The sequence below is a fragment of the Episyrphus balteatus genome, chromosome 2 (assembly GCF_945859705.1).
Source record: "Episyrphus balteatus chromosome 2, idEpiBalt1.1, whole genome shotgun sequence".
NCBI lineage: Eukaryota > Metazoa > Arthropoda > Insecta > Diptera > Syrphidae > Episyrphus > Episyrphus balteatus.
In genome coordinates this window covers 70,252,557-70,279,253 of record NC_079135.1, presented here as the reverse complement: position 1 = coordinate 70,279,253, position 26,697 = coordinate 70,252,557, and the positions used below count along the sequence as shown (strand labels likewise).

The following is a 26,697-nucleotide window of genomic DNA, read 5'->3' as shown; positions in this document are numbered from 1 at the left end:
ATCTTGATTTTATAATTTTACTTGAATTTTAATAAATTTTAGAGCTCATTATGAACATTCATTACTTTCCAATCTTCACTTATGAACTCAGCTGCTCTCTCTCCAATCATAATAGTTGGAGCATTTGTATTTCCACTTACAATATTCGGCATAATACTAGTATCAGCAACTCTTAATCCCTTAACACTTTTCACTCTCAATCGCCAGTCCAAAACAGCACTTGAATCTTTGTCTGGACCCATTTTAACAGTTCCAGCCATATGATAAACTGTATTTGACATATATTTCATATAACAATTCCAATAGTTGTCACTTTTAAATGGAAATTCATCGCATTCAGGTAAATCAATCTGTATAATTTTGGCATTTTGTTCCTTGAACGCTGCCGTTTCTTCCAATTTCATTTGGAATTTTATTCCTCTCAGAAGTGTTTCGGCATCCTCAGGGTTGTCTAAGTAATTGGCATACATTTTTGGTGAATCTTTTGGATGAGAACTATTTAAACGAATTCTGCCTTTAGACTTCGGTCTAAGAAGCTTAACAAAAGTCAAAAGTAAGTGGAAATCTTTGTGAATTTCACGAATACTTTCAGCTATGCTATTTTTAACCCCAGTAGCTTGAAGCCAAGTTTCTAATCCCAAAGTTCCACGACGCATAAATCTATGATGAAATAAAATATCAGGATATGGGCTATTAGATTTATTATTGGCATTTAAGAAACCAGTAATAGCACCAATACCTGTAGAAGCCAAAGACCCTGTTTGGTTGATAAGATAGGAATAAGTTGCATCAAATTGGTCTCTCAATGTTGCTGATTTAATTTTACTTTCATCTAATTTGAAGAACAAAGGAGTCATCAAGTGGTCCTGAAGATTATCACCAACTCTTAAATTCCTTAAAACTGGCACACCAATATTTTCGAGATGTTCTGCTGGTCCAATTCCGGAGAGCATAAGAATCTTTGGAGAATCTATAGCTCCAGCCGATAAAATAATTTCTTTATCAATCTTTACTGATAGTTCTTGTTGATCATTGTACACAAATGTTACCCCAGTGACTTGCTTTCCCTGATCATCGAAATTAATCTTCTTAACTATAGCATTCTTAATCACATGAAGATTTGGTCTATCTTTTGCTTTTGCTAGATAACTTTTGCCAGTACTTCCTCGAATACCGTTGCGAATGGTTCCCTTTATCGTAGCATATCCTATATTTGCTTTGCCAATATCAATTTTAGGTAGTCCCAATTCTTGAGCTCCACTAAACAACATTTCTCGAATTTCTGTAAACTGTACATCGAAATCATTGACACAGGCTGAACCCTTTAACTCAGAATCATTGCTCTGAAGTGACTTTTCAAAAACTGGTAGAACATCTTTCCAACCCCAATGTGGATTTCCGTCTCGCTCCCAATTATCGTAGTCTTGACTTAATCCTCGAACATACAGCATGGCGTTGATAGCTCCACTGCCACCAATCATTTTGCCCCTTGGCCAGTAGCAGACTTGATTGTTATATCCCAAACAACTTTTACCATCTGGTTCAGTGTAATAATTCCAAGTGTGGTTTGTGTGTTGAACAGAAAAAAATAAACTAGGGACCTGCAGTTAAAAAAAATTAATATAAATGTCAAAGTTATAGTTATTTTGCTGTTTACCTCTGATTCAATTGGCGGATCTCCACCAGCTTCCAATACCAATACTTTCCATTTTGGATTCTCACTAAGTCGACTTGCGACCACAGAACCTGCAGTTCCAGCTCCAATAACTACAAAATCATAAGTGTCCACACCTTTTTCAATGTAAGTTGGACCATAGTCTTTTGGCCAAATGTCTGGGGCCGAGATAGCACATTGAGCAGCAAGTAAATTGTGCAGAAGAGTTGACACTAAAGGGTTTCCAAAGTCTAAGTTTTGTTGCATGCAATTATTAGACATCATTTGAAAATCTGTCTTACGGACTGTCTAAATATTAAATTGATTTTAGATTCATTTGTAGTTACTTTTATTTATATTTTTTTTAAATTAGTTTATAAAGTATAATATACGCAGTCTTCGTTCAAGGATAAACTAACACGTCCAATACACGTACATATTCAACTATGTGTAATCTATGAATCTTAATTTACGGACATTAGAAAACAAAAATATATTTTTCTTGTGGAGTAATATTTCTTTTCACCTTAATTTTTGATACTGTGCTATCGAACTGATTAATATATTTAATTAATATTTATTTAAATAATAAAGGTGAAGAACTGACCTTTATTAGTTAAATATGTTAATTAACGTAATTTTGTTCATTGATTGGATATAATTTAGCCTTAAATCAATTAAGTGTCGTGTAATTAGGTTCTTACGTGGACAAATTTATTTAGATAATAGCTACAATTTAAGTATTGAAAATAATTGTTGACAGTGATGTCATTATAAAATTTTAAGACCGAAAAAAAATCCTATGAGGGGGGTCATTTCATCCCGGAACAATTTTCCAAAAAGATGACAAACAAATAAAAAAATTAAAAAAAGATCTACTACCTATCTATTTTTTTTCCAAATTAATTTTTTTTTTAATTACGTTTCAAGCGTTTCAAAATTTTCAGACAAGTGCGCTGTTTACTGTTCCCCCATATTTCGGATCTTAGAAATCGATTGGCATCATTAGTTTTTCGATTTATCGGTATGACTTCGAACAAAATTTTTTTCGGAAGTTTTTTCAATAACTTTAAGCATTTTGCTTGGTTTAAAGTCATTTTTCTTGTTTTTATTGCTATTTATTCGACTCAAACGTTATTTACTACCAGCATAAAACAAATAAACAATTTTATGCAATTTATTTAACAATTTAGCAAGTTTTTGTTGAAAAAATTCAAAAAATTTGGATTTTTTTGCATTGTTGTTTATTATGTTTTAGTGGAGTAACTTAAGCAAATTACAGATAATTTTGTCGGTAATAAAAAATACTTTAAAATCTATATGTGTTAAAAATTTCCGGTGTTGCTGTTTTGTTTTTTAAACTAAAAATATGTACATTATTTTTCAAAACTTTTTTTTTTTAATTTCATAAATAAAATGATGGTTAAGGATTATTTAGATTATTTACAGAAAAAATTTTGCTGGAGTGAATTATGAGATTATATCGTTTAGGCGGTAGAAGCAATTTTCTCACAAATCGGCTTCAAATGTAAAAAAAAATGTATTAAAAAACAACGGCAACACATTCGTTACTAAGATATACATTTTCACAAAGCCAGGAGTTTATGCTAGTAGAAAATAACTTTTGAGCAGAAAAAATAGCAATATAAACAAGAAAAATTACTTTAAATCGGGCAAAATGCTTTAAATTATTGAAAAAACTTCCGAAAAAATTTTGTTCGAATCGAAAAACTAATGATACCAATCGATTTCTCAGGTCCGAAATAGGGGGAAACAGTCAACAGCGCACTTGTCCAAGATTTCGATTTGCACAGTGTTATTAAAAAAAATAACCCACACATAATAACAAATCTTCATCGACCGGTTTTCAAAAAATTCAAAAATGTGGTTTTTGAAAACTTTTATATTGTGATTTCTTATATATACCCTTCTATTCCAAAAAATTTATTTGAAATCGGTTAAGTGGTTAACGATTTAATCAGGAATCAACCGTTCAAAGAAATTGTTTTTTTTTTTTTTGTTTATTTAAAAGTTAGCAACTTTAGTAGAGTAACTAAGGCTCAAAAAATGACAATATTAGCGAACCCGGCCGAACAGCTTTTTGATGATCTTTTTTTTCAAACGTCGTTTTTGAAAAAAAAAATTATTGAAAAAATTTTAACATGATCTTTAAAACTTTTTCGTAACATAAAATGCATTTATTTTTCCAATTTTTTAGTAAACATTTACTATTTTTTGAAATTATAAAAAAAATGTCAATATGTATTACAATTTATGAAAAAAATTAAAAAGTATTTCATTTTCAAAGAACTTTTTTCATAGAAGTTTTGAAAAAAAAAATTAACTAATTTTTTTTTTAAGCTCAGCATTTAAATATAAAGTTATTTTTTCTTTATTCAATAGCCCTTATTGTTGAAAGTAAAATTATTTGCCAAAGTCTTTGATTAAATCAATTATTTCAATGCAAAAATTCGCCATTTGAGCTGTTTGAAATTTTATAGGAATTTTACACGAGTAAATTAATCATGACAAGAAGCTTCTCTACATCATGACAGAAGCAAAACTGTTTTAGTTGGTAGGAACCATAAACAAAAAATACCAAGACTGGAAAATTTCGTACGTCTTTCCCCGCAAAACCCTTTTGTGTACAGTGCTGTCTGTGAATATATGTGAAAGCCACCACGTTGGTAAATGACGTTAACACGCACACATTTATAGATTCACGACATTCACCACACAGCGGACACGAACACAACGATAGGTTCACGACATTCACCATACCTCGCAGCTTGTAGGCAAACGTCAGTTGACCGCCGAGTTTCCAGTCTTGGTATTTTTTGTTTATGGTAGGAACCAGCTTCGAAAATTAGCCCACATACCAAGATAAACTATTAAAATATTTTTTAATCCGGACACTACCCCCTGCCGCAAGGGTTTGTACTCTCATGGGCGGTCGTCGTCGTCGCAAACACATAACGAAAAATTCACAGGTTAGTTTTCAGGGGTTATTAATGAAAAAATAAGGGATTAATTCAGGGTTAATCCAATAACTTATCACTTTATTGTATCTTCATACAACCCTGAATGTTTCAAAAATAAAAGGAGAAATATTAATTATAATTAATAATTAATATTACCAACAATTCCAGCCACGTAACACAAAAAATAAAGAGTTTATTTTTACAAAAAAGTATGATTTCTCGAAATCGCCAAGATGTTTTTGCATACCTAAAGTTTTCTATTTTTTTATTAAAAACAAATAAGAGCATCGAGTTTTAAAAGCTAAATTAGTATTTAATTACATGAAATTTTGAAAAAAAAAATTTGTTCGAAATTTTTTTTTTAATTTTGATTTTGAAAATTAATTAAGTCAATCCCCTCCCAAAGGATTTTTTTCTTCTTTCGGCCCAACCTACACGTTCTAGCTTTTTGGCACATTCCTTCTGAATCACCTTGTATGTGCGCAGGGAAAACACGCTCTGATAAAATATTTTTAAATACAATATTTCTAGAATCGAAATTTTAGTGGAGACTTTTTAGTAATGTAGAACATTTTTTTTTTAGAAAGATTTCCTTTACATATCTCCAAAAAAATATGCTTTTTTCTTAATTCCTGCTTTTGAACGTATCCTCTGTATACAACTCAGACTCGCCACCTCCTCCCCATAAAACCTATTTAACATTATTATGCTCATAGAAGATTATTATCTAGAATCATGAATATTATTCAGTATCTTATTTTTCTCTATCAACGTTATGTTAGGTACTTCTGATTGTAATGTCTTAACTTGCTCTATTAGCCCCTTTATCGCAATTAAAAGATGTAGAATACTGCTAATACAATTGTAGGAACTAAATTTCAACTTCAATGAGCAAGTGCAACTATACTTAAGTTTGAACTGGAACTTCAACTTCCACTATGATGTTTTTACACTAGTTTTTTTCACACCAAACAAGTTGCATTCAATACCGGTACAATGGTAGGTATAGGTACGCAAGTTATAATGATGTTATATTCCACTACTCTATCATTTAAATAACACTGGTCTGCAAGGAAATCCCCCTTTAAATAAAATTATACTTTTCTAAAGGATTTTTGTATGCTGATTCCGAAGTCAGAATTGATCTAGCACGTCACGTTTTTTAGATATTCCCGTTAGAAAATCTCAAAAACCCATTTTTTTGCTGTTTTCGAAGAAATATTTTGGCATAATGTAATATTTTTCAATTAAAATTGTTACGGTTTATAAAAGAACTAATTTTTTCTTTCAAATTCAGTTTCAATCTTCTCAATATCTCTTTTCTTCTCCGAGATATCTTAATTTAAGTAAGTTTAGTAGGTTTGGCATATCTTATCATAAAAAAAAACTGACCTCTAAAAATTAATATATCTTTCTCCCTAGAACAAAAGTATACTTTTCTAATGGACTTTAGTGTGCTGATTTTGAATCCGAACTCAAAAAATTTAGGTCAGCTCTGGTTCGTGAGATATAGTAGTTTTTATTGAGATTTTCTAAGAAAAAACTTGATTTTGTGATAATGCGAATATCTTAAAATCCTCACGTGATAGAATTTTTTTGACTTCGGATTCTCAGCCTATCAAAAACTATAAGAAAAGTATACTTTTGTTTCTAGGAGAAACAAATTACAAAACACGTAAAAATTTTGTTTAATGTATTTTATTATGGTTTTCTTTACATATTTGACTTTTTAAATATAATGGGCGTTGGTATTTTACATTTTCTATAATTAAGGTGTTTTTGTTCATGTTGGATTTACTAAAAAGTAAACATTACCTAATGTACAAGGACATATTTGAAGTCAATCGACAGGCCATATTACGAGGAATAAGTCCTCCAAATTTGAGCTCAATGCTACAAATAGTTTTAATTTTGCACAAGTTCAAATAAATCTAAAAGGTTGATTTTTTAGAAACTACCCACATTTTTCAAAAATCATTTTTACAAAAATGGTACCTGATAGAATTTTTCTGAAACCAGATTTAGATTCAGGAAAGTCTAATCTTTCATAATATCAAAAAATTATTTGAAGGAGAAAAAAGAAGTTAAATTTTGCAGACCAGTGTAATAATTGCATTTTAATTCATCACTCACATTCATGTGACTCGTTCGCCGGAGTTGTTGATAAAGTTTTCACGATTGCGTCGTTATTTAGGTTTATTGATCAACATGCCTCTCAATTAAAGCTTGCAATAAACTCCATAAGTGTGTACCATAAAGTGTAAACAAAACACACTTAAATCGAAAGTCTGACAGTGTTCAGAAAAAATATTCGCAAGAAAAAGCAAATCTTTTCTGTTTTTTATTTTTTTTTTTTCTGTAGAGGCACCTCCCGCCCAAATGGGGAAGACAGAATACCCTCTCCTATACAAAATACCGATATCAATTTTTAGCTCCAAGCTTATCGTACTCGCGTGCCCACCATTTGGTACAAAAGAAACACCTAAAATACACTTCACATTTTCCAAAGGTCAAATATTTTTTGGTAGCCGCTGTAAACAACTTGTTTACTGCCATTTGATAAGAAGGTGCATGTGTACAGATAAGACTAAAATTAGAATGAAAATTTTAAAAAAGGCCTCTAATACTTGTTAATTCATTTGTAATTCAGTCATCCGCAAAAACACAAGTGGAAACGATGTCAGAATTTGGACATTGTGTACAGCAAAGTTTAGGCCTTGGGAACACTTTGGTATCAACTCTTCTGCACACTCTTCTCGCTGCTCAATGTGCAATATCACCACCTGATCTCTGGCCAAAAGACTATGGTCCAACTTACATTGAAAAAGGTTTGGACACTTATGACTTTGTAGTTATTGGAGCTGGAACTGCAGGTTCTGTGGTAGCAAGTCGACTAAGTGAGAATCCAAAATGGAAAGTCTTAGTTTGGAAGCTGGTGGTGATCCACCAGTTGAATCAATGGTAAGAGACAAGTTAAAAGTTTGGACAAATATTTATCAAAAATATATTTCTTATAGATACCTGCTGTATTTTTTGCGATTCAACATTCAAAGTATACTTGGGATTATTACACTGAACCGGATGGTAAAAGCTGTTTGGGTTATAAGAATCAAGTCTGTTACTGGCCAAGAGGGAAAATGATTGGTGGCAGTGGAGCTATTAACGCTATGTTGTATGTTCGCGGTTTAAGTGAAGACTACGATAATTGGGAACGAAGTGGAAATCCAAATTGGGGTTGGAAAGAAGTTTTACAAGCTTTTGAAAAATCTCTTCAGAGCAATGGCTCGGATTCAAAAGGTTCAGCCTGTGTCAATGATTTCGATGTTCATTATCCTGAACTTCGAGAAATGTTGTTTAGAGGAGCTGAAGAACTGGGTCTGCCTAGAATTGATGTAAATAAAGAAAATATTGGATATACTACGATAAAGGGAAGCATTAATAAAGGCACTCGAGGAAGTACTGGTAAAAGTTTTTTGGCAAAAGCCAAAGATAGACCAAATCTTCATGTAATTAAGCATGCCAAAGTTACGAAGATTAATTTTGATAAGAAGGGGGAACAAGTAACTGGAGTGACTTTTGTGTACAACGATCAGCAAGAACTATCAGTTAACATCGGAAATGAGGTCATTCTCTCTGCTGGTGCTATAGACTCTCCGAAAATTCTAATGCTCTCTGGAATAGGTCCGGAAAAGCATCTGAATAGCATTGGTATTCCTGTTGTAAAAAATTTAAGAGTCGGTGATAATCTTCAAGATCACTTGATGACTCCATTGTTCTTCAAAGTAGATGAAAGTAAAATCAAAGCCGAGACATTGAGAGATCAACTCGATGCAACTTACACGTACCTTCTTAATCAAACAGGACCGTTAGCTGGTGTTGGAACTGTTCCCGTTACTGGTTTTTTGAATTCTAACGAAAATTCTTCCAGTTTATATCCTGATATTTTATTTCACAACTTGTTTAATCAACGTGGGACTTCAGCATTAGAAATTTACCTTCGAGTTCTAGAGGTAGAAGATGAAATAGCTGAGAGTATTCTAAAAGAACATCAAGACGGTCACATACTATTGGTGTTTGTTAAGCTTTTGAGACCCAAATCGATTGGAAATATTCGTTTACAAAGTTCGGATCCAAAAGATCCTCCGAAAATGTTTGCAAATTACTTGGATCATCCTGATGATGTGGATACACTTCTGAGAGGTATAAAATTCCAAATGAATATGGAAGAAACAGTTGCGTTTAAGGAACAAAATGCAAAACTTATACAGATTAATTTACCTGAATGCGATAAATTTTTGTTTAAAAGTGACAACTATTGGAAGTGTTATATGAAATATATGTCAAATACAGTTTATCATATGGCAGGAACTGTTAAAATGGGTCCTGATACAGATTCTACTGCTGTTTTAGACTGGAGATTGAGAGTCAAAGGTGTTAAGGGATTAAGAGTTGCTGATGCCAGTATTATGCCAAATATTGTTAGTGGAAATACAAATGCTCCAACTATGATGATTGCCGAAAGAGCTGCTGAGTTCGTTGCTGAAGATTGGAAGATATTGAGTGAACATACTGAATTGTAGATAATGTTAGAAATATTGACTGATCATGAGTTTTTATGTTTTTTAATATGTAAATAATTTTGATGGAAGATAAAATAAAAAAAATATTGTTGTTTTAAAGTTAAAGACAATGATAAACTATTTGAGTTTGTGTGTCTTCAGACATTAAATAATTTTTATATGAAATTTGAGTTATGTTGTTGTTCTACGGATAGAGAGCAAGAAAAAACGATTTTGTATCTTTGCTGTTCATACGATTAACTTGCTCCTTGCTTTTGAAATGATAGCAATGGCAGGGGCGTATACAGGTTTTCTTCTTGGGGGGGGGTCATGCCAATTTTTTTTTTACAAAAGTTTTGGTAGTAGGCATAAACTTGAAAATGTGCTATTTAAATTAAAAATATTAAAAATATTAAAATTTGTTTGTTTTGCATTTCGAATCGAACAGTTCCGAAGAGTTCTAAGAATAACCAAACAAAAACGTTGTGTGATTCGTTTGCTTTTATTTGTTTAGCCTTAAATCTTCACCAATTAAGACCATCCTGTCCTTAAAATACAGTGTAATGTACAAGTACTTCGATTGAATAATTTGCCTTTAAACAACTCTGCATTGTTTTCCGATAGTCCAGACTTATTTTACAAGTTTAAATAAAATCTTTTTAGTTTAATAACACTGATAACTTTCGAATTAATTGTCTTCCTAACCTCAGGCAAACGAATCGCAAGGTTTTGCAAAAAAAAAAAATTGCATTTGAAAATACATTTTTTTTTTAAATTTTGATTTTTTTTTCTTTTAAGACGATACAGGATTCAAGTACCTCTGTCAAAATAGTAAGGACAAAAAAATATTTTTGGCTTAACAGAAAATATTAAACAAAATTATGCTATACTCTGTCCGATAAAAATTGGCAGTACAGGGAAGGTAGGGTATTTGCATCTCACTTTGCTTCACGCCTTCTGGATATGTCTATCACATAAAAAAGCTCACTTAGCGATGCCGTATTATCAAAAAAAAAATGTTTCGAAAAGGTACCAGCGTTACCATTTTGTCAGTAAAATTTCACAAAAACGAAAAAAAAATAAATTTTTCGTTTAACACCAAAATAACAAATAAAAAATTCACTCATTTAACCCTCTACTGCATACGAAGCCAAATATGGTTTTGTCTGTTTGTATGCACTTTTCTCTTCTCTGTCACAAAAAAATGTTAAAGATTCAATACAATCCCCTTCTTTGTGTTTCTGAGCACCCATAGAGATAGTTTTTTCGTGTGTCTTGCCCAAAATAAAGGTGTATTTTATGATCACAGGTGAGTCGATCAGTCGTGTGCATTGAAATCGAAAGTGTAGAATATATTCATACTTTAAGTGTTAATTACTGCGTTTGTTTGGTAAGTAAAGTGGAATTAAAAATTTACTTTTGATGGATTGTCTAATTGTGTATGATATGAACCAATTTTGAATGAAAAAAAATTATTGGCCTGGTCTTGGGAGGGCAAAAAGTACGGAAGCCATATTTGGCTTCGTATGCATTAAGGGGTTGTAAATCTACACAATTTGTAAAATTTTTTTTTGGAAAATTTTGTTCCTTTACATTATTATTTTGCTTGGATGCTATGTTTTACTTCAGAAATGGAACCCCTTCGCTTTTAGAGACATTTTTCTCATGTTAACCCCATTTTCAGCGGCGTAACCACAAAAATTTTAGGGGGAGGGGTGCTCACCTATAATATTTTTCAATCATTGTATTACCTTTTAGCTTTTGTAAGATCTGGGAGTGGGTGAAAATGTTTGAGCAAGACTTACTTCGACAGTGAAAAGAATGTGAACCAGAAAAAATGTATATAACGGCAAAAACAAATAGCTTTTCTCGGTTCTATGGCTTAAAATGAGCCAAATTTGAATTAATTCTTAACCTTTTGTAATGCAATGTATTTATTTTACTTTATTTTGTTTTTAAATGATAAATATTTATCTTTTGATAATTTAAATTGTATTCTTTACATAATCTGAACAAATAAAATTAGTAACTTTTCTTACCCCTTAATGCACACGAAGCCAAATTTGGCTTATAAACAAATTTTTTAAACAAATTAATTTAAACAAATTTTTTTAATGAAAACCGTTTTGAAACAACCCAAAGAACCCATGTAAAGCATTTTTTAATTTTTTCGTCCGCTAATATTAATTCATGCAGTAGAGGGTTAAGACGCAGGCCGACCCCACGCATGGGTACAAAATTTTGCCTGTTGAAATCTTAAAATGCATGTTAAAATGTTGACATTAACTGTTTTCCTACATACACAAAAGAAAAATCAAATAGCCACCAACACCACGACAACACATATGCTTTTTTTCGTTCAAAAAGCTTGAAAAAAGCATTAATCCTGAAAGCTCTTTCAGAAAAATAATAGAAAAAGGAGTAGTTTATGAAGGAAGTTTACCAATGGTAACTCTTATGTATTGTGAATACTTTTAATAAACAGCTTTTATGATTGAGTTTCATTCTGCCACAGATCGTGAGGCAGATCGGTCATAGGAGGGTGTACTTCGCTTAATAAAGAAATAACAACAACAATGCCATGGCACGTCTGTGGCGTTCTGTGTGTTTCAGGGGCATATTTTTCGTAAATTGCTTTTTAGCAATCGTTAGGTCCCATTGTTTTTGAAAAAGCTCTCCCATAAGGCCTGTACTGCCAATATTTATCGGACAGAGTGTAGTTTAGATATTTTTTCGAAATTTCAAACGGCATTACTAATTAAAGAAATGCTTTAGATCACTTACGAAGGATTTCATAATATTCGGCTCTGATTTAATCAGCTTTCAGGTGTTTATCAGCGGTTTAAAATATAAAACATATTCAGTTATATTTATTAGTTTTTCTTAAATCGATTTTCGAGATTATTTTAAGTGACCTAAGCTTGCTTAAATATTTAATTTGCCTTTAGAAGAGGTTGCCTATATTCTTATCTATTCTCGGTTTAGTCAAAATTAAAAAAATTATTTGGATTTTAAATCCATACAAAGCTCTACAGCACAGCTTAACTTGTAGCCTATCAATGCCTTATATTATCGAACGAATTAAAATAATCCTAATCCAGCATAGCGTTCGCTAAAAATATGACCACATCCCCAGATATGGCAAAAATATTCGGTTGAATACCAACAAATTTTTTGACTTTTCATTTTCGTTCTTGTTCTAAAACTTCGACATTTTGAAAATCATCGTACTCAAAAGAATTAAGTAGAACACAACAATTTCTTGTTTAAGTTTTGAGTTCTTGGGAGGGGGGGGGGGGGGGGGGGGGGCATGACCCCGTGACCCCCCCCCCCCCCCTGTATACGCCGTTGAGCAATGGGCATATTTTTGAAGTTTTACCTCTTTTCCGTCGTTTGCATCCGAATGTAAATACAAATGTCATAAAATTTCGTTTTTCATAATCCCGCTTTTAAAAATCCCGGTTTTTGTAATCCCGTTTCTTTTAATCCCGATTTTAATAATCCCGTTTTTTACTATCCCGATTTTGCAATCAAAACTAGTTGTTTTATTTTATAAAATCGCGCTATTTTTTTAAAATAAAACAACTAGTTTTGATTGTAATATCGGGATAATAAAACAAGAGAAATTTTTCTAAAAGCATTTAATTAAATTCTTTAACAAAAAATATAATATATAAAAAAAAAAATAAGAAAAAGTAAGGAATGTAATATTAAAAAGAAATCAATTAGGTATCAAACAAAAGAAATTTCATTTATTAAAATATCAAAATTGTTGAAATGCATCCAAATATAAGTCGAAATTTCGTTTGAATGTTTGGTGTGTACTGAATTTAAGGTGTTGTGATCATTTTATGTTGTTATAAATCTATGGGATTATCACGATTTGATTGTTCTTCTGCAATTTTAAAAAAATTTTAGTTTGTTAATTGATTTATTTTTAATATTACATTCCTTACTTTTTCTTATTTTTTGTATATATTATATTTTTTGTTAAAGAATTTAATTAAATGCTTTTAGAAAAATCTCTCTTGTTTTATTATTCCGATATTACAATCAAAACTAGTTGTTTTATTTAAAAAAAATCGCGCGATTTTTTAAAATAAATAACGGGATTATTTCGAAACGGGATTACAAAAACCGGGATTTTTAAAAGCGGGATTATATAAAGCGGGATTATGAAAAACGAAATTTTAAAAGCGGGATTTAAAAAAACGGGAATATAAAAATCGGGATATCGAACCCAACCCAAAGTGAATAGAACTCGTTCATGTCCTATTTGTCATTAAGTTAAGAGCAAAACCCATGGAATCCGTTTACATCAGAGCTTCCTTATTACACACTCAGCGAGAAAAAAAAATCAAACAAACCTACCAATTTGAGGGGACTGTAAAGAACATACATTTCTATGCTGATCAATATCGTGACTGAAAGCACTGTTCAATAATAAAAAAAAATCTTAAATCATAAAAAAGACCGATTAAAACTTTTATTTTTATGATTTCCGTTAGTCGATTTTTGTACAACATATTTCGAAATAAAAGATTTTATCCAATTGAATTGTTGATAATTATTTTAATTTTTCATTTTTCTTATCATTCAAAACATTGTAATCAATATTTTATCTGATCGAATATTTTGGAAAAAATCGTTTTCCTTATCATGTTTTTTTTTTACTGCTGATACATTATTTAGCACGTTACAGGAACATAACATTTATCTATTCAACAAATATACCAACGTTAGTTAATTATTGATTTGTTATCAATTTGCTTTAATCTACAACTCAGTATGTGTATTTAGTTTATTCCAATCTTCAGCTATGAATTCAGCAGCTCTTTCCCCAATCATAATAGCTGGAGCATTTGGATTTCCACTAACAATGTTCGGCATAATACTGGTATCAGCAACTCTCAGCCCCTTAATACCCTTGACTCTCAATCGCCAGTCTAACACAGCACTCGAATCTGTATCGGGACCCATTTTAACAGTTCCTGACATATGGTAAACTGTATTTGACATATATTTCATATAACACTTCCAATAGTTGTCACTTTTAAACGGAAATTTATCACATTCTGGTAAATTCATTTGAGCAATTTTAGCATTTTGTTCCTTAAATGCAGCTGTTTCTTCTAATTTCATTTGGAATTTGATTCCTCTCAAGAAAGTATCAACGTCCTCAGGATCGTCCAAGTAATTTGCAAACATTTTCGGAGGATCTTTTGGATCAGAACTATGCAAACGAACATTTCCAATTGATTTTGGTCTAAGAAGTTTCACCAAAACCATAAGCAAGTGGCTATCTTTGTGTATTTCGTGAATACTTTGTGCTATTTCATCGTTTAACCCAGTAGCTTTAACCCATGTTTCAAATGCTGGGGTTCCACGCTGCAAAAACATATTATGAAATAAAATATCAGGAAATGGACTGGAAGAATCCTCCTTGGAATTCAAAAATCCAGTAACGGCAACAGTTCCAATACCAGCCAAAGACCCTGTTTGATTAAGAAGGTATGAATAAGTTGCATCGAGTTGATCTCTCAATGACTCAGCTTTGATTTTACTTTCATCTATTTTGAAGAATAATGGAGTCATCAAATGATCTTGAAGGTTATCACCGACTCTTAAATTACTTAAAACAGGAACACCAATACTTTCGAGGTGTTCTTCGGGACCTATTCCGGAGAGCATTAGAATTTTCGGAGAGTCTAATGCACCAGCTGATACAATAACCTCTTTAGCAATATTTACTGATAGTTGTTGTTGATCGTTGTAGACAAAAGTTACTCCTGTTACCTCTTGACCCTTCTTATCAAAATTAATCTTCGTAACTATGGCATTTTTTATTACATGAAGGTTTGGTCTATGCTTGGATTTTGCCAAATAACTTTTACCAGTACTCGCTCGAACACCATTATCAATGTTTCCCTTTATTGTAGCATATCCAATATATTCCTTTGTAATGTCAATTTTATGTAGACCCAGTTCTTCAGCTCCACTAAACAACATTTCTCGAATTTCTGGATATTGTACATCGAAATCTTTAACACAAGCAGAACCGTTTGACTCAGATTCATTGTTCTGTTGAGATTTTTCAAAAACTGGAAGAACATCTTTCCAGGCCCAATTAGGATTCCCACTGCGCTCCCAGTTATCGTAATCTTGACTTATTCCTCGAACATGCAACATGGCATTGATAGCTCCAGTTCCACCAATCATTTTTCCTCTGGGCCAGTAACATGTTTGATTATTATAACCTAAGCAGCTTTTGCCATCCGGTTCGGTGTAATAATTCCAATTGAATTTTGAGTGTTGAACAGTAAAAAATATACCAGGGATCTATAAACAAAAAAAAATGTCATTGAAACTCCTTAATTTCTTGTATCAATCCCGTACCTCTGTTTCAACTGGGGGATCTCCACCAGCTTCCAATACCAAAACTTTCCATTTTGGATTCTCACTTAGTCGACTTGCTACCACAGAACCTGCAGTTCCAGCTCCAATAACCACAAAATCGTATGTGTCCAAACCGTTTTGTATGTAAGTTGGACCGAAGTCTTTTGGCCAGAGATCTGGTGGAGATACTGCACATTGAGCAGCGAGAAGAGTGTGCAAAAGGGTTGACACTAAAGTGTTTCCAATGCCTAAACTTTGATGTGCGCAATGACCAGTTATTTCCGACATTGTATTAAACTTGTGTCTGCAGGGATAGTCCAATACTCACTGATGGAACTAATGAGGATTTATAGTCGTTTTCATTTGAATTTATGTTTTTATTATCTAATCCTTATCGAATATCTGTTGACAAATTGTTGATAAACCGAAACTATGACCAGAACCATAAGCTAGTATTTTTATTTATCAATGGAAATGGAAGTGATTAAATTAATTTGTGAAATTCAAATTATGAAAATAATAAAAAAAAACAATACATTTTTCTTCCTTATTTGTTAAAAAAAAAACAATCAGTCATCAGTCTTGAAAATCTTGTTTTTTAAAGTCATGACTGATTACTGATTAGACACAGCCATTAAGTAGAAGTGTGGAAGATGATATAGCAACTTTTTTTTTTGGGTGTAGAGCTGCGATAGGGAAAGAATTTTTTACATTTTTTCGCCAATAACTTTAAGTAAACACTTCCGGTGACGTAATTAGACCGTGAATTGTACAAATTTATCATTGATTTATTAATGTTGCTGAGATCAAATATTGACTAGGATTACTTATTTATTAATCGTATAATACGTATAATCGGAAATAGTACATTTAATATTAAGATCTAACTAAACTTGAAAATTAAGTCGTGTCGGATTAGCAAAAAAACTGGGACTTAAAACTTTATTTTTTGTATTAATACAGTCAAATAAGGAGAAAAAAGGGGTAAATCTCGGAATGAATGTTAGTAGAAATTTTTTTTGCTCAATATCTTCCTTTTGCCATTCCATAACATATCTCAAAAGTCTAGAAAAATCTCATGTCCGCTTGTCGCGATTTCAAGGTCAAATCGCGAAATGGAGATTTTCAAAATTAGCAAAAATAGGCTATGTTATTATATACACCTATGATACATTATTTCAAGGTATTTTTTAATGCTGATTCCAAAAAATCTAAAATCAAGACAATCTGACGTCTCTGGAAAAAGTTATACCTGTTTTTCATCTGTCAACTCATATTATTATAACAGTTGCAAAATTTACTGCCGAAAAACCCTTAAAAGTTATGGTAGATGAACCAAATTTTGCATGAAGATTTTAGAATCCATCATTATTAAAAATCAAGACAATCCATTACAAAAAATATATATACCTACGAAATAATGGTATTTTTTGATGGAGGGACAAATTTTAGGCACTAAAGAAGATTCTTGTTCATCGTAGGAATAAGTGCTTATAGGCTAATTTTTTCATTTTAATCTTTGTTTGAATATTCTTTAACTACCCTCAAAAATCTAAAAAAAAATCTCATGTCCGCAAGTCCTAATTTTCTTGGTTTGAAGATAAGGTGCAGATTTGAAAAAATTGAAAAACTACTCTTCAGATATTTGTGTCAGATCAACATGAATAAGGTACATTACTTTTCAGGGATGGTCATATTGATTTGTTTGTGGGTTTTGTTGGAATCAGCGTTAAAAAAATACCTTGAAATGATATGGGTTAGGTATGTTGGTATAGATATAAGAATCTAAAGTTTTCTTATTATTTTTTTTAAATCTGCACCTAACTTAGTTTAACCTGGAAAATTAGAACTTGCGGACATGAGATTTTTTAGATTTTTGACATAAATTATAGAATATCCAAACAAACATAGAAACCAAAAAATTAGCCTATTAGCACTAATTCCAAGATTGTACCTGGATGTTTTTTAGTGCACATCCCAAAATTTCCCCTTTTCTCAAAAATACCATTTTGTCATAGATATGAATGTTTTTTGCATTGCATGGTTTTGATTCTGAATGATAATGTATCTTAAAACCTTCATGCAAAATTTGGTTCCGCTACCATAACTTTTAAGGGTTTTTCGGTAGTAAGTTAGCAACTGTTATAATAATATGGGTTGACAGATGAAAAACAGGTATAACTTTTTTCAGAGACGTCAGATTGCCTTGATTTTAGATTTTTTGGAATCAGCATTAAAAAATACCTTGAAATCATGTATCATATGTGTATATAATACCATAGCCTATTTTTGCTAATTTTGAAAATCTCCATTTCGCGATTTGACCTTGAAATCGCGACAAGCGGACATGAGATTTTTCTAGACTTTTGAGATATGTTATAGAATGGCAAAAGGAAGATATTGAGCAAAAAAAATTTCTACTAACATTCATTCCGAGGTTAAACCCTTATTTGACTGGATTATATTTATTTCGAGGTTTTTGATCCCAGATGCGGATCAATGGTGTTGAAAATAAAACGGACACCCTGTGCAGGTCGTGCTGCAACAAAATCATAAAAAATTTATCACGCTTGTTAACGAAACAGTGGAGTAGCTAGCTCTTTAGGGGCCCTGTATCCAAAATTTTTTTGGGGCCATCTCCATCTCCTACAAAAAGTGAAAATTTCCAAACGCATTTTTGTATAGTTTTCCGGGCTGTTTTGCAGAAATTTGAAGCTACCCATATCCAAATTAAATGCAAAAACCTCGATTTTGTAGCTCGATTAGTTTTCTACAATTTCAGGAATCTAAGCGATTTATTTTGGTCAAGGTTACTTTAAAATATGCAACAAAATTTAGAATTTTGCATATATTTTCGTATTTTGAAAGCAAAATCTTAAATATTTCAAAAATAAGTGAGCTACAAATTTGGGGTTTGCACCGTAAAAGCCTACTTTCCTACACCGAAAAAAAAAACCAATATCAATATAACATTTTTTAATTATCAAATTAACATTTTTTAAATATCAGCCAAAAATGCTCTATAAAATGTGTTTTATGATATTTAAAATGTTAAAACAATATTTTTATTATCAGGATGATATTTAAATGTCACATTTTGGAAATTTTTTTTGATATTTTATTATCATTTTTTCATATCAATTTCTCATTCCAAATTATTGAAAAAAATTAAATAAAAAATTTTTAATGTGTACTAATTTAAAGGCGCTTTGTGTTTTTTCGAAGTAAAATGTATGATTTACTGAGAAAATTTGATCGGCAATAAGATTTTACTTCACATACTTTGGGAGAAAATAACAAAACAATTATATCACCTATAATAGAAAAAATAATATCACCTCTATTTTGTAAAGAATATTAATTTTCAGTAATGTTTTGAAAAAAGAAAGAAAATACTTAAAATAATAAAAACAATAAAAAAGAAAAAGAAAGAAATAGGTTTCATTATAATAAACTAAAACGTCAAATCTAGTCAACATTGATATTTTAACTGTCAAAGTGAAATTTTCAATATCCACTTAAACTTAAAAAAATGTCAAAATGATATTTTAATTGTCAAAGTGAAATTTTCACTATCCCACCTGAAATTAAAAAATGTCAAAATGATATGATAGAATATCAAAATTGATATTTTAATTGTTGGACGACTTTTGTCACTGAAAAATGTTAATTTGATAGCTGTTATTATCAATTTTTTTTTTCGGTGTACTAACAAAAAAAAAAAAATTAAAAACAGAAAAATTAATTCTTTCTTGTTTATTCATTCACGAAATTGATCTCATACAATTTTTTTTGACAGATCAACAAAATGTATTAGTTGTTCCTAAACAAAAGTTGAAATTTTCTAAAAAAAAAAAAAAAACAACAATGATTTTTTGGCACAACAACCAAAGTTAACTTTATTATAATAAAAGAACGGGCCACAGGTATTTTTAAAAAGTTTTAAACTGCCCGAGCTAACCGGAAGTGTATTTTTTAAATTTAAAATTGAAATACATATGAAACTACCCATAGAATCTACAAAATTGATTTTTGGACAAGAAATCAGCATTTAACTATCGAAATTATCTGAGATTAGTTTTTCTTTGATTCCGCCAAAGTAAAGAAAGGACGTTATAATTTAGCAAGTTCTTTAATGGAATTATTTTACCTATGGATTTTCGATCTAAGCACATTTTTAAAGCAACTAGTTCTTCGTAGAAACCAACAGGAGATTCTTTATTCTAGTTTTCTACCAGTTTTGTTGATCCCTATTTTACTACATCATTTGAAAATGGATATATGTAGTTTATCTGGTTCTAAGGTGTCGAACATATTATTCAGACCATGGAGCATGAAAATGAAGACTTTTAAAGCCTTGTTGAATTTAAATATCAATTTTTTTCTTGTCTTTACTCAACCTACACGCTCTAGCTTTTTGGTACTTACCTCTTATACCTACATTATATCGTTCTTCTCAATGATTGCCAACCCAAAAACCACGTTGCATTTTGCATATAGGTTCGGTGTTCATACATAGGTTTGGTCTTTCATCACTTCGGTTTTTCATAACTTTGACGCGCATAACTTTGTCGCGCATAACTCTCGTATTCATAACTTCGATTTCTATTTCGGCAAGAAGGGAACAAAAAGTCTTAACAGGAGCAAATATAAGAGAATGCAGAGTATGAAACTTTTTTCTCAATTTAATACACACGGTGTCCCGAAATAATATAACAAGTTTTAAAGGGCTGTTCTTGGTTAAGTTTTAAGAAAAAAATTGTAACACAGTAGCGTGCTATTTGTAAACTTTATACAATTAATCGATGATTTAAGAAAACCCTTACTTAAGTATGCCTTTACTCATTTTAATGACAATTGCTCTGTTAATAATCGTGGTAGAAACTTGGTTTAGATTTTTGTTTAAAAAAAAATGTTATTTTTTGTAAATGTGTCTAAAAAGTTTATATACCACTTGTGGTTACTCAGATATAAATTTTCAAAGGCTGTTCATTTTTATTATCCATGATAATTTTTTACTTTGATGCTGATTTTTTTCTATAAGTGTGTCATAAACATGGGAGGAAAAAAGTTATTTGCAAATTTACCAGACAAATTATACATTTTATGATTTTTGGGAAAACATGCAGCAGGCAGTGTTGCCAGGATCGGCTATTTATAGCCAAACCGGCTCCTTAAAGTTTTCTCCGGCTGCTTCAAATTCTTATTTCTGATTTATAAAAATTGGGCTCCTTAAGTTTTCAATTTGGCGATTTTTGGATCTTCAAAATTAAAAACTTTTATAATAAAAGAACTTGATTATTATGATCACGCCTTAAAAGCCTTCGAAGTAGAACTAAAATTCTTCGAAGCAGTGTTGCCAGAGCCGGCTATTTATCGCCAAAAAGGCGCCTTGAACTTTTAACCCGCTCCTTAAAATTTTGATTTTCGATTTATCGGATTTTGGCTCTTTTAATTTTGAACTTGGCGATTTCAGGCTCCTTTAAAATTAAAGCATTTTACAGCACAAATCCACCAAAAATGTGAATGTGACAACCAATTTGCATACATTTTTGATTTAATTTTCATTTAAAATTTAATTTTACGCCCTTAAATGAGCATGAAAACCAAAATATATCAACAAAATGAAAAAAATAATTACACTTGAAGTCTGATAAGCAAAAATTGAAAGAACATTTTTAAATCTCATGCCACAAAAATTGTTTGCGTTTTTTTGGACCATTTTTTAAAGAAAATTTTTCAATATCGACTCCTTGCCTCGAAAATACTCTTGCAACACTGGCAGCAGGTAAAATCTTTTAAACATGTTTTTTTTTGCTTTAGAATAAGAAATTTATTTTTGTTGTTTATGGGACAATTTTTCAAAAGTCAGATAAACCTCAGTTAGAGCTTATTCCTTGGAATATCTATTTTTTTATATTGACTTTATTCGTTTGATAGTCTAGCTGATGATTGAAAAAAAAACAGGGCTAAGTTAATTTTTATTTAAAACACAACTACAACAAATATTTGAATGGTCTTCTTTTATTTTGTATACATGTTAGAGCCAATTTTTTGGAATTTTTCTTAAAGGTAAAATAATGTGAGAGTGAGTGGGAGCCGGAGCACGTTCGGGACACGTTCGAGAAAAATTCGGGGTACGTTTATAAAATATTCGCAACATGTTCAGGGGACAGTTGCGACACCTTCAAATTACATTTAGGGCACAAAATTAGAAAATTTTTGTTTTTTGTTTTTTTTTTTCTATATAAAAAAAGTCATTTAAATTAAATATAAAATAAAGAACTTCCAAAATAAAAAAAAAAAATATTCACGACAAAAACAATTTATCTTGCTGAACTAATCATAAATCAAGTTGATTGTTGCAGTGGCTTCTCAAATAAAACAATAAAAGAATCCATCTGAAAGAAAATGAAGCAAAAACTTATATCAAACGAATAATGTGTGTTAGGAAAAATAAAATATCTTCAAATAAAAACAAAAGATTTTTTTTTTGATTTGTTGTTTCGTTTGCAGACAACGAGGACATTATTATTATTTTTTTTTTTTACTGAGTACACAAAACTAGGAAATGTATGGATTGTGAGTAGACAAAGGAATCAAATTTGTTGAAGATGAGTAGGTATTCCTTTTGTTAAGGAATGATTGAAATGTTGTTTTTTTTTTTTTTTTCTTAGAAACATAATTAAGATTATCATCATCAACTAAACTTGGTTGAATTTATAAGGTTAAACTGAAAGTTCTAGATAAAATCACCAGAATTGTGTACAATTAATGCATTGTATAAGCTTTCACTTAGCCAAGCTACTGTTTCTTTAAGTGTTTCTTTTCTTTTCTTTTTTTATTTTATTTTATTTATTGTTTGAAATAATGTACAACATAGAAATATTTTACCTTTTTATTTTTACTTTAAATGAACTGTTACTGATAAGAGTACAGTGGGATTTCATTAATTTTTGCCATTTATTAACCGAGGCGTTTATGTTCAATTTTTTATTTTTAATTGATAAAATTTCGTGCGTTCAATGGACAATATTTTGTTTTTCCTTTTTGTTTAACACGTATGTATGTAATATCCTTCTTGAAAGATTGGGACTAGTAAACTTAGGGATTAAAAATTCAATTTTAAAGTTTCAAATAACATAATGTGTTGTTATTAATTGCTACCTGTAAACCTTCTTTCTTCGAAAATCTTACTCTTGAGAAACATATCCTTGAAAGGATATTGATTACTAAGGAAAGAATACAAAATGATTGATTTGAATGTAAGCGCCTAATCTGAAAACAGTTTCAAGAAAATGTTCATAAAATTAATGGAAAGTGCAGAATTTCAACCATTTTTTGAATCGAAGTAAGCGAAGGGAGAACGGAGAAATGTTAGTTCTGTTTTTCGAGGATTTTGAATTTGACTGTCAAACGCCCTTATTTTTTAACAGAAAAATTTTAACTTCAAGCTTAAAACTTAAAAATTTGCTACAATGTTTCGTCCTTAACTTTTGAATTTAAAATATTGACTGCTAAGTTGAGATCTATTGCAGATTTTGTTATTTAATTTATTATGAAACTCGTATCCTGAAAAGTTTCAGTGAATCCAAATTCCTACATTTTCTAAATTCTAATGGATATGAAGCTAATAAGATGCATATACCTAAGTATCATTCAACTTATTTACATAATAATGTCAATTCACACTTGCAAATTTACAACACACTGGTGTGTGGAAATTACAAATGCAACTTTGCATTGAATCAAATTATGTAAATCGTAAAAGTTTATCGTTTCAAAGCATTTATTTCGAACATTAGAACCCAGCTGAATTTATCATCCAGAAATCAAGAGTTTGGTGTTCTATTCAAAATGAACTTCCTTGATCTAAACGTGACTGATTTTATTTACATAATGCTAACACATGCAATGATTAACGTTTTAAAAGTTGAAAAAAGAAGGTATGTAGGTATTTTTATTAGAATATTAACAATAAAGTTCGAGGCTGATTAGGACTATGGGGACATTTTTTGTGTTTAAAAAATGCGATTGCTAATTTCTTTCATTTTGTTAATTTAACTTACTTTGACTTATAAAAAATGACAATAAATTTAAGTGAAATGGTATCACAACAAAAACATTACTGTAAAAAAGAGCCAAGTTCTCCTATGTTTAAATAATGCTGGCACAAAAAGTACTGAGATGTAAAGTGTACCAAGTTCTAAAGTTTGGGTTCAAATTCGTATCAATAAAATTTTGATTGTTCTCTTGACAATTTTTCTTTAAATTACAGATTTTTAAAGTTATTTCAAAAATTGCCAAGTAAACAATCAAAATTTTATTGATACGAATTTGAACCCAAACTTTAGAACATGGTACACTTTACATCTCAGTACTTTTTGTGCCAGCATAATTTCAACATAGGAGAACTTGGCTCTTTTTTTACAGTAATGTTTTCGTTGTGATTTCACTACTTTTTGCAAGGTATGGCTGTAGAATTGAAAATCTCTATATTTGAAAAAATGAAAAAGTGAAAATGGGCAGTTGCCACGCCCCCTGGCTAAAATTCTCAAACTTAAAATTGTTTCCTTTGTGTAAACTACCAGCTCTACCATTCTACCAAATTTCAAGATTCTACGATAATCAGAAGTGCTCTATAATATTTTATGAAAACTCAGCGGAAATGGGCGGTTGCCACGCCCCCTGGCTGAAACTCTCAAATTTTAAATTTTTTCCTTTGTATAAACTACCAGCTCTACCATTCTACTAAATTTCAAGATTTTACGATAATCAGAAGTGCTCTATAATATTTGATGAATATTCAGCGGAAATGGGCGGATGCCACGCCCCCTGAATTGAAAATCTCAAATTTTCGAATTTTTCCTTTGTATATACCACAAGTCCTATCACCGTGTAAAATTTTAAGTTTCTACATTATCGGGAAGTTCTCCATAATTTTGATGATCTGTCAGTGAGTCAGTGAGTCAGTAACGGTTTTTGCGACTTTTGAAGCCCTATATCTCAGAAACTACTCATTGTAGGAAGCTGAAATTTTGTGAGGTGTTTGGTTTTGACCAGCTCAACAAAGCGAGTTTGAAATTTCTAGCATCTTTGGTGTGGAAGTTAGAGGGGAGTCGAAAATGGCCTGAGTTGTTTCCTGTAAATAAGGGTGTAGTGCCAAAGTTGCAAGAGAAGTTGGCTGGGCACTACCGTGCCCCTTGATACATATGTGCTGCAACGGTACAAACATTTCTTTGCCGACTAGACACTCTTCCATCCAATATTTTTATGTAGGATCTGTGCTTACAGGATGGAAGTGTTAAAGACAATACCGTTTCAGATGGCGCCCAACGTGAGGCAAAATTTTATAAGGATACCTATTGTACTTTTGAGATTTTTGATCAATTTTTTTTTATTTTTTCCTTTGAAACAAAATAAAGTTTTCCAGCCCAGATATGCGAGCAATTACCAACCCGTTTTTTTTTGTTTATTTTATTTATCAAAAAGCAACGTTATTTTTTGTCAAGTGAATTTTCTTTTTGGAGTAGATTATTTTTGCATAAAAAAAATAAAGAAAACGGCGACCCTGCAGTACTCATAATTAATTTTTTTAACTATTCTAAACGCTCGTTTACGCAGCTTGGAAATTTAAAGTGTGACTGACAATAACAAGTCAAATAGCCTTTTTAAAGGGTAATGTATATTTGCTTTTTTTTCGAAAATTAATGAAGACATCCGCTCAATTTCCAAATATATATGTATCAAAATGAAATTCTTCTGCTTGGAATCTGCGTCTGATTTTTGGGTTAGTTCCATATATGTATATCCTTTACTGCTTAGTCGATTTTGTTCTAATTTTGCACAATTATACCAAAAACTATACTGAGTTATATTGCATTCTAAGATATTATTAAAAAGTATATTCTTAAAACACAAAAAAAATCGAAAAGGAAATCCACTTTTGTAGTACCTTTTACGTTTATTACACTTTTTTCTAGATTTCTCAAAAGCGGCTCAGCCAATTTTTTGAAAATTTCATCAACACGTTTATAGGAAATGTTTAAATAATGTTGCATACTAAAAATGTTCATAAGTGTTTTAATTTCCTTGTAAATTTGACAATTTTCTGATTACCTATTTATGTACTTTCAAAATTTTCAAAGTTTTCATAATTTTTGAACTAAGTGTAGGCTAACAAAAACAAGTGATGGATTGAAGTCAAATAAATAAAATTTGAGGCACAGTGCCCACACCAGTGGAATTATTTTTTCCAAATTACAAATTAAAAAAGGTCACTGTGGTGTATAGGTACGTACTATTTTTTTTTTTTCTAAAAATTAATGAAAAAATTAGGATGACAAAAATAAATGGTGATTTAGCATATGCTAACCTTGGGCAGACGAAAAACAGTGACAAATCATCTATTTTTACACCGAACAAAAGAAATTAGTTTTTTGTGATTTTTGAGGTGAAAAAATAATTCCGTTTTAACTTTACAACGAAAAGTGGGCTAACGAAAAAAAAAGTTATCCCAGGCTTACCTTGGGCCATTTAACCAGACAGATTAAGTCAATATTTTTCGTGATTTTCTAATTGAATTGTCCTACGTGATACTCTGAAGAGGAAAACTCTCATTTTCATTCTTCCCCTTGAATAATAAATATCATAAAAATAAAAAAAAGTTGACAGATAATAATCAAAAAATTACACTTTTTTATTATTTTAAGTATTTTCTTTTTTTTTCAACACTTTACTGAAAGTGAATATTCTTTATAAAATAGTGGTGATATTATTTTTTCTCTTATAGGTGATATAAATGTTTTGTTATTTTCTCCCAAACTATGTGAAGTAAAATCTTATTGGCGATCAAATTTTACTCAGTAAATCATACAATTTTACTTCGAAAAAACACAAAGCGCCTTTAAATTAGTACATATTAAAAGTTTTTTATTTAATATTTTTCAATAATTTGGAATGAAAAATTGATATGATAAATTGATAATAAAATATCAAAAAAAATTTTAAAAATTTGATATTTAAATATCACCTTGATAATAAAAATATTGTTTTGATATTTTAATTATCATTAAACACATCTCAAGTAGCACACTGGTGTATAAAT

General features: G+C 30.8%; 3 protein-coding genes across 3 annotated transcripts; 1 reads left to right on the top strand and 2 right to left on the bottom strand.

Annotated features, from left to right (window-relative positions):
* Positions 1 to 38: 38 nt before the first annotated feature.
* On the bottom strand, positions 39 to 2,173 carry LOC129909511 (glucose dehydrogenase [FAD, quinone]-like). Its single transcript, XM_055986586.1, has 2 exons — positions 1,658 to 2,173; positions 39 to 1,601 (listed from the first exon to the last, which is right to left on the bottom strand). The coding sequence occupies exons 1-2, from the start codon at positions 1,937 to 1,939 to the stop codon at positions 39 to 41; spliced, it is 1,845 nt and encodes a 614-aa protein (XP_055842561.1). The 5' UTR covers positions 1,940 to 2,173.
* A 5,238-nt stretch (positions 2,174 to 7,411) lies between these two features.
* On the top strand, positions 7,412 to 9,335 carry LOC129911527 (glucose dehydrogenase [FAD, quinone]-like). Its single transcript, XM_055989349.1, has 2 exons — positions 7,412 to 7,596; positions 7,653 to 9,335. Exons 1-2 carry the CDS (start codon positions 7,546 to 7,548, stop codon positions 9,213 to 9,215), a joined length of 1,614 nt encoding a protein of 537 aa, XP_055845324.1. The 5' UTR covers positions 7,412 to 7,545; the 3' UTR covers positions 9,216 to 9,335.
* Positions 9,336 to 13,935: 4,600 nt separating this feature from the next.
* Positions 13,936 to 16,034, bottom strand: LOC129911525 (glucose dehydrogenase [FAD, quinone]-like). Its single transcript, XM_055989347.1, has 2 exons — positions 15,591 to 16,034; positions 13,936 to 15,533 (listed from the first exon to the last, which is right to left on the bottom strand). The coding sequence occupies exons 1-2, from the start codon at positions 15,876 to 15,878 to the stop codon at positions 13,971 to 13,973; spliced, it is 1,851 nt and encodes a 616-aa protein (XP_055845322.1). The 5' UTR covers positions 15,879 to 16,034; the 3' UTR covers positions 13,936 to 13,970.
* Between the last annotated feature and the right edge of the window lie 10,663 nt (positions 16,035 to 26,697).

Excerpts from the sequence above, each read along its gene's own strand:
- LOC129909511 (XM_055986586.1), bottom strand. The coding sequence starts at position 1,939 with ATGATGTCTAATAATTGCATGCAACAAAACTTAGACTTTGGAAACCCT. Across the intron at positions 1,602-1,657 it reads ATCCGCCAATTGAATCAGAG|GTCCCTAGTTTATTTTTTTC; the intron begins GTAAACAGCAAA and ends TTTTAACTGCAG.
- LOC129911527 (XM_055989349.1), top strand. The coding sequence starts at position 7,546 with ATGGAAAGTCTTAGTTTGGAAGCTGGTGGTGATCCACCAGTTGAATCA. Across the intron at positions 7,597-7,652 it reads ATCCACCAGTTGAATCAATG|ATACCTGCTGTATTTTTTGC; the intron begins GTAAGAGACAAG and ends TATTTCTTATAG.
- LOC129911525 (XM_055989347.1), bottom strand. The coding sequence starts at position 15,878 with ATGTCGGAAATAACTGGTCATTGCGCACATCAAAGTTTAGGCATTGGA. Across the intron at positions 15,534-15,590 it reads ATCCCCCAGTTGAAACAGAG|ATCCCTGGTATATTTTTTAC; the intron begins GTACGGGATTGA and ends TTTTGTTTATAG.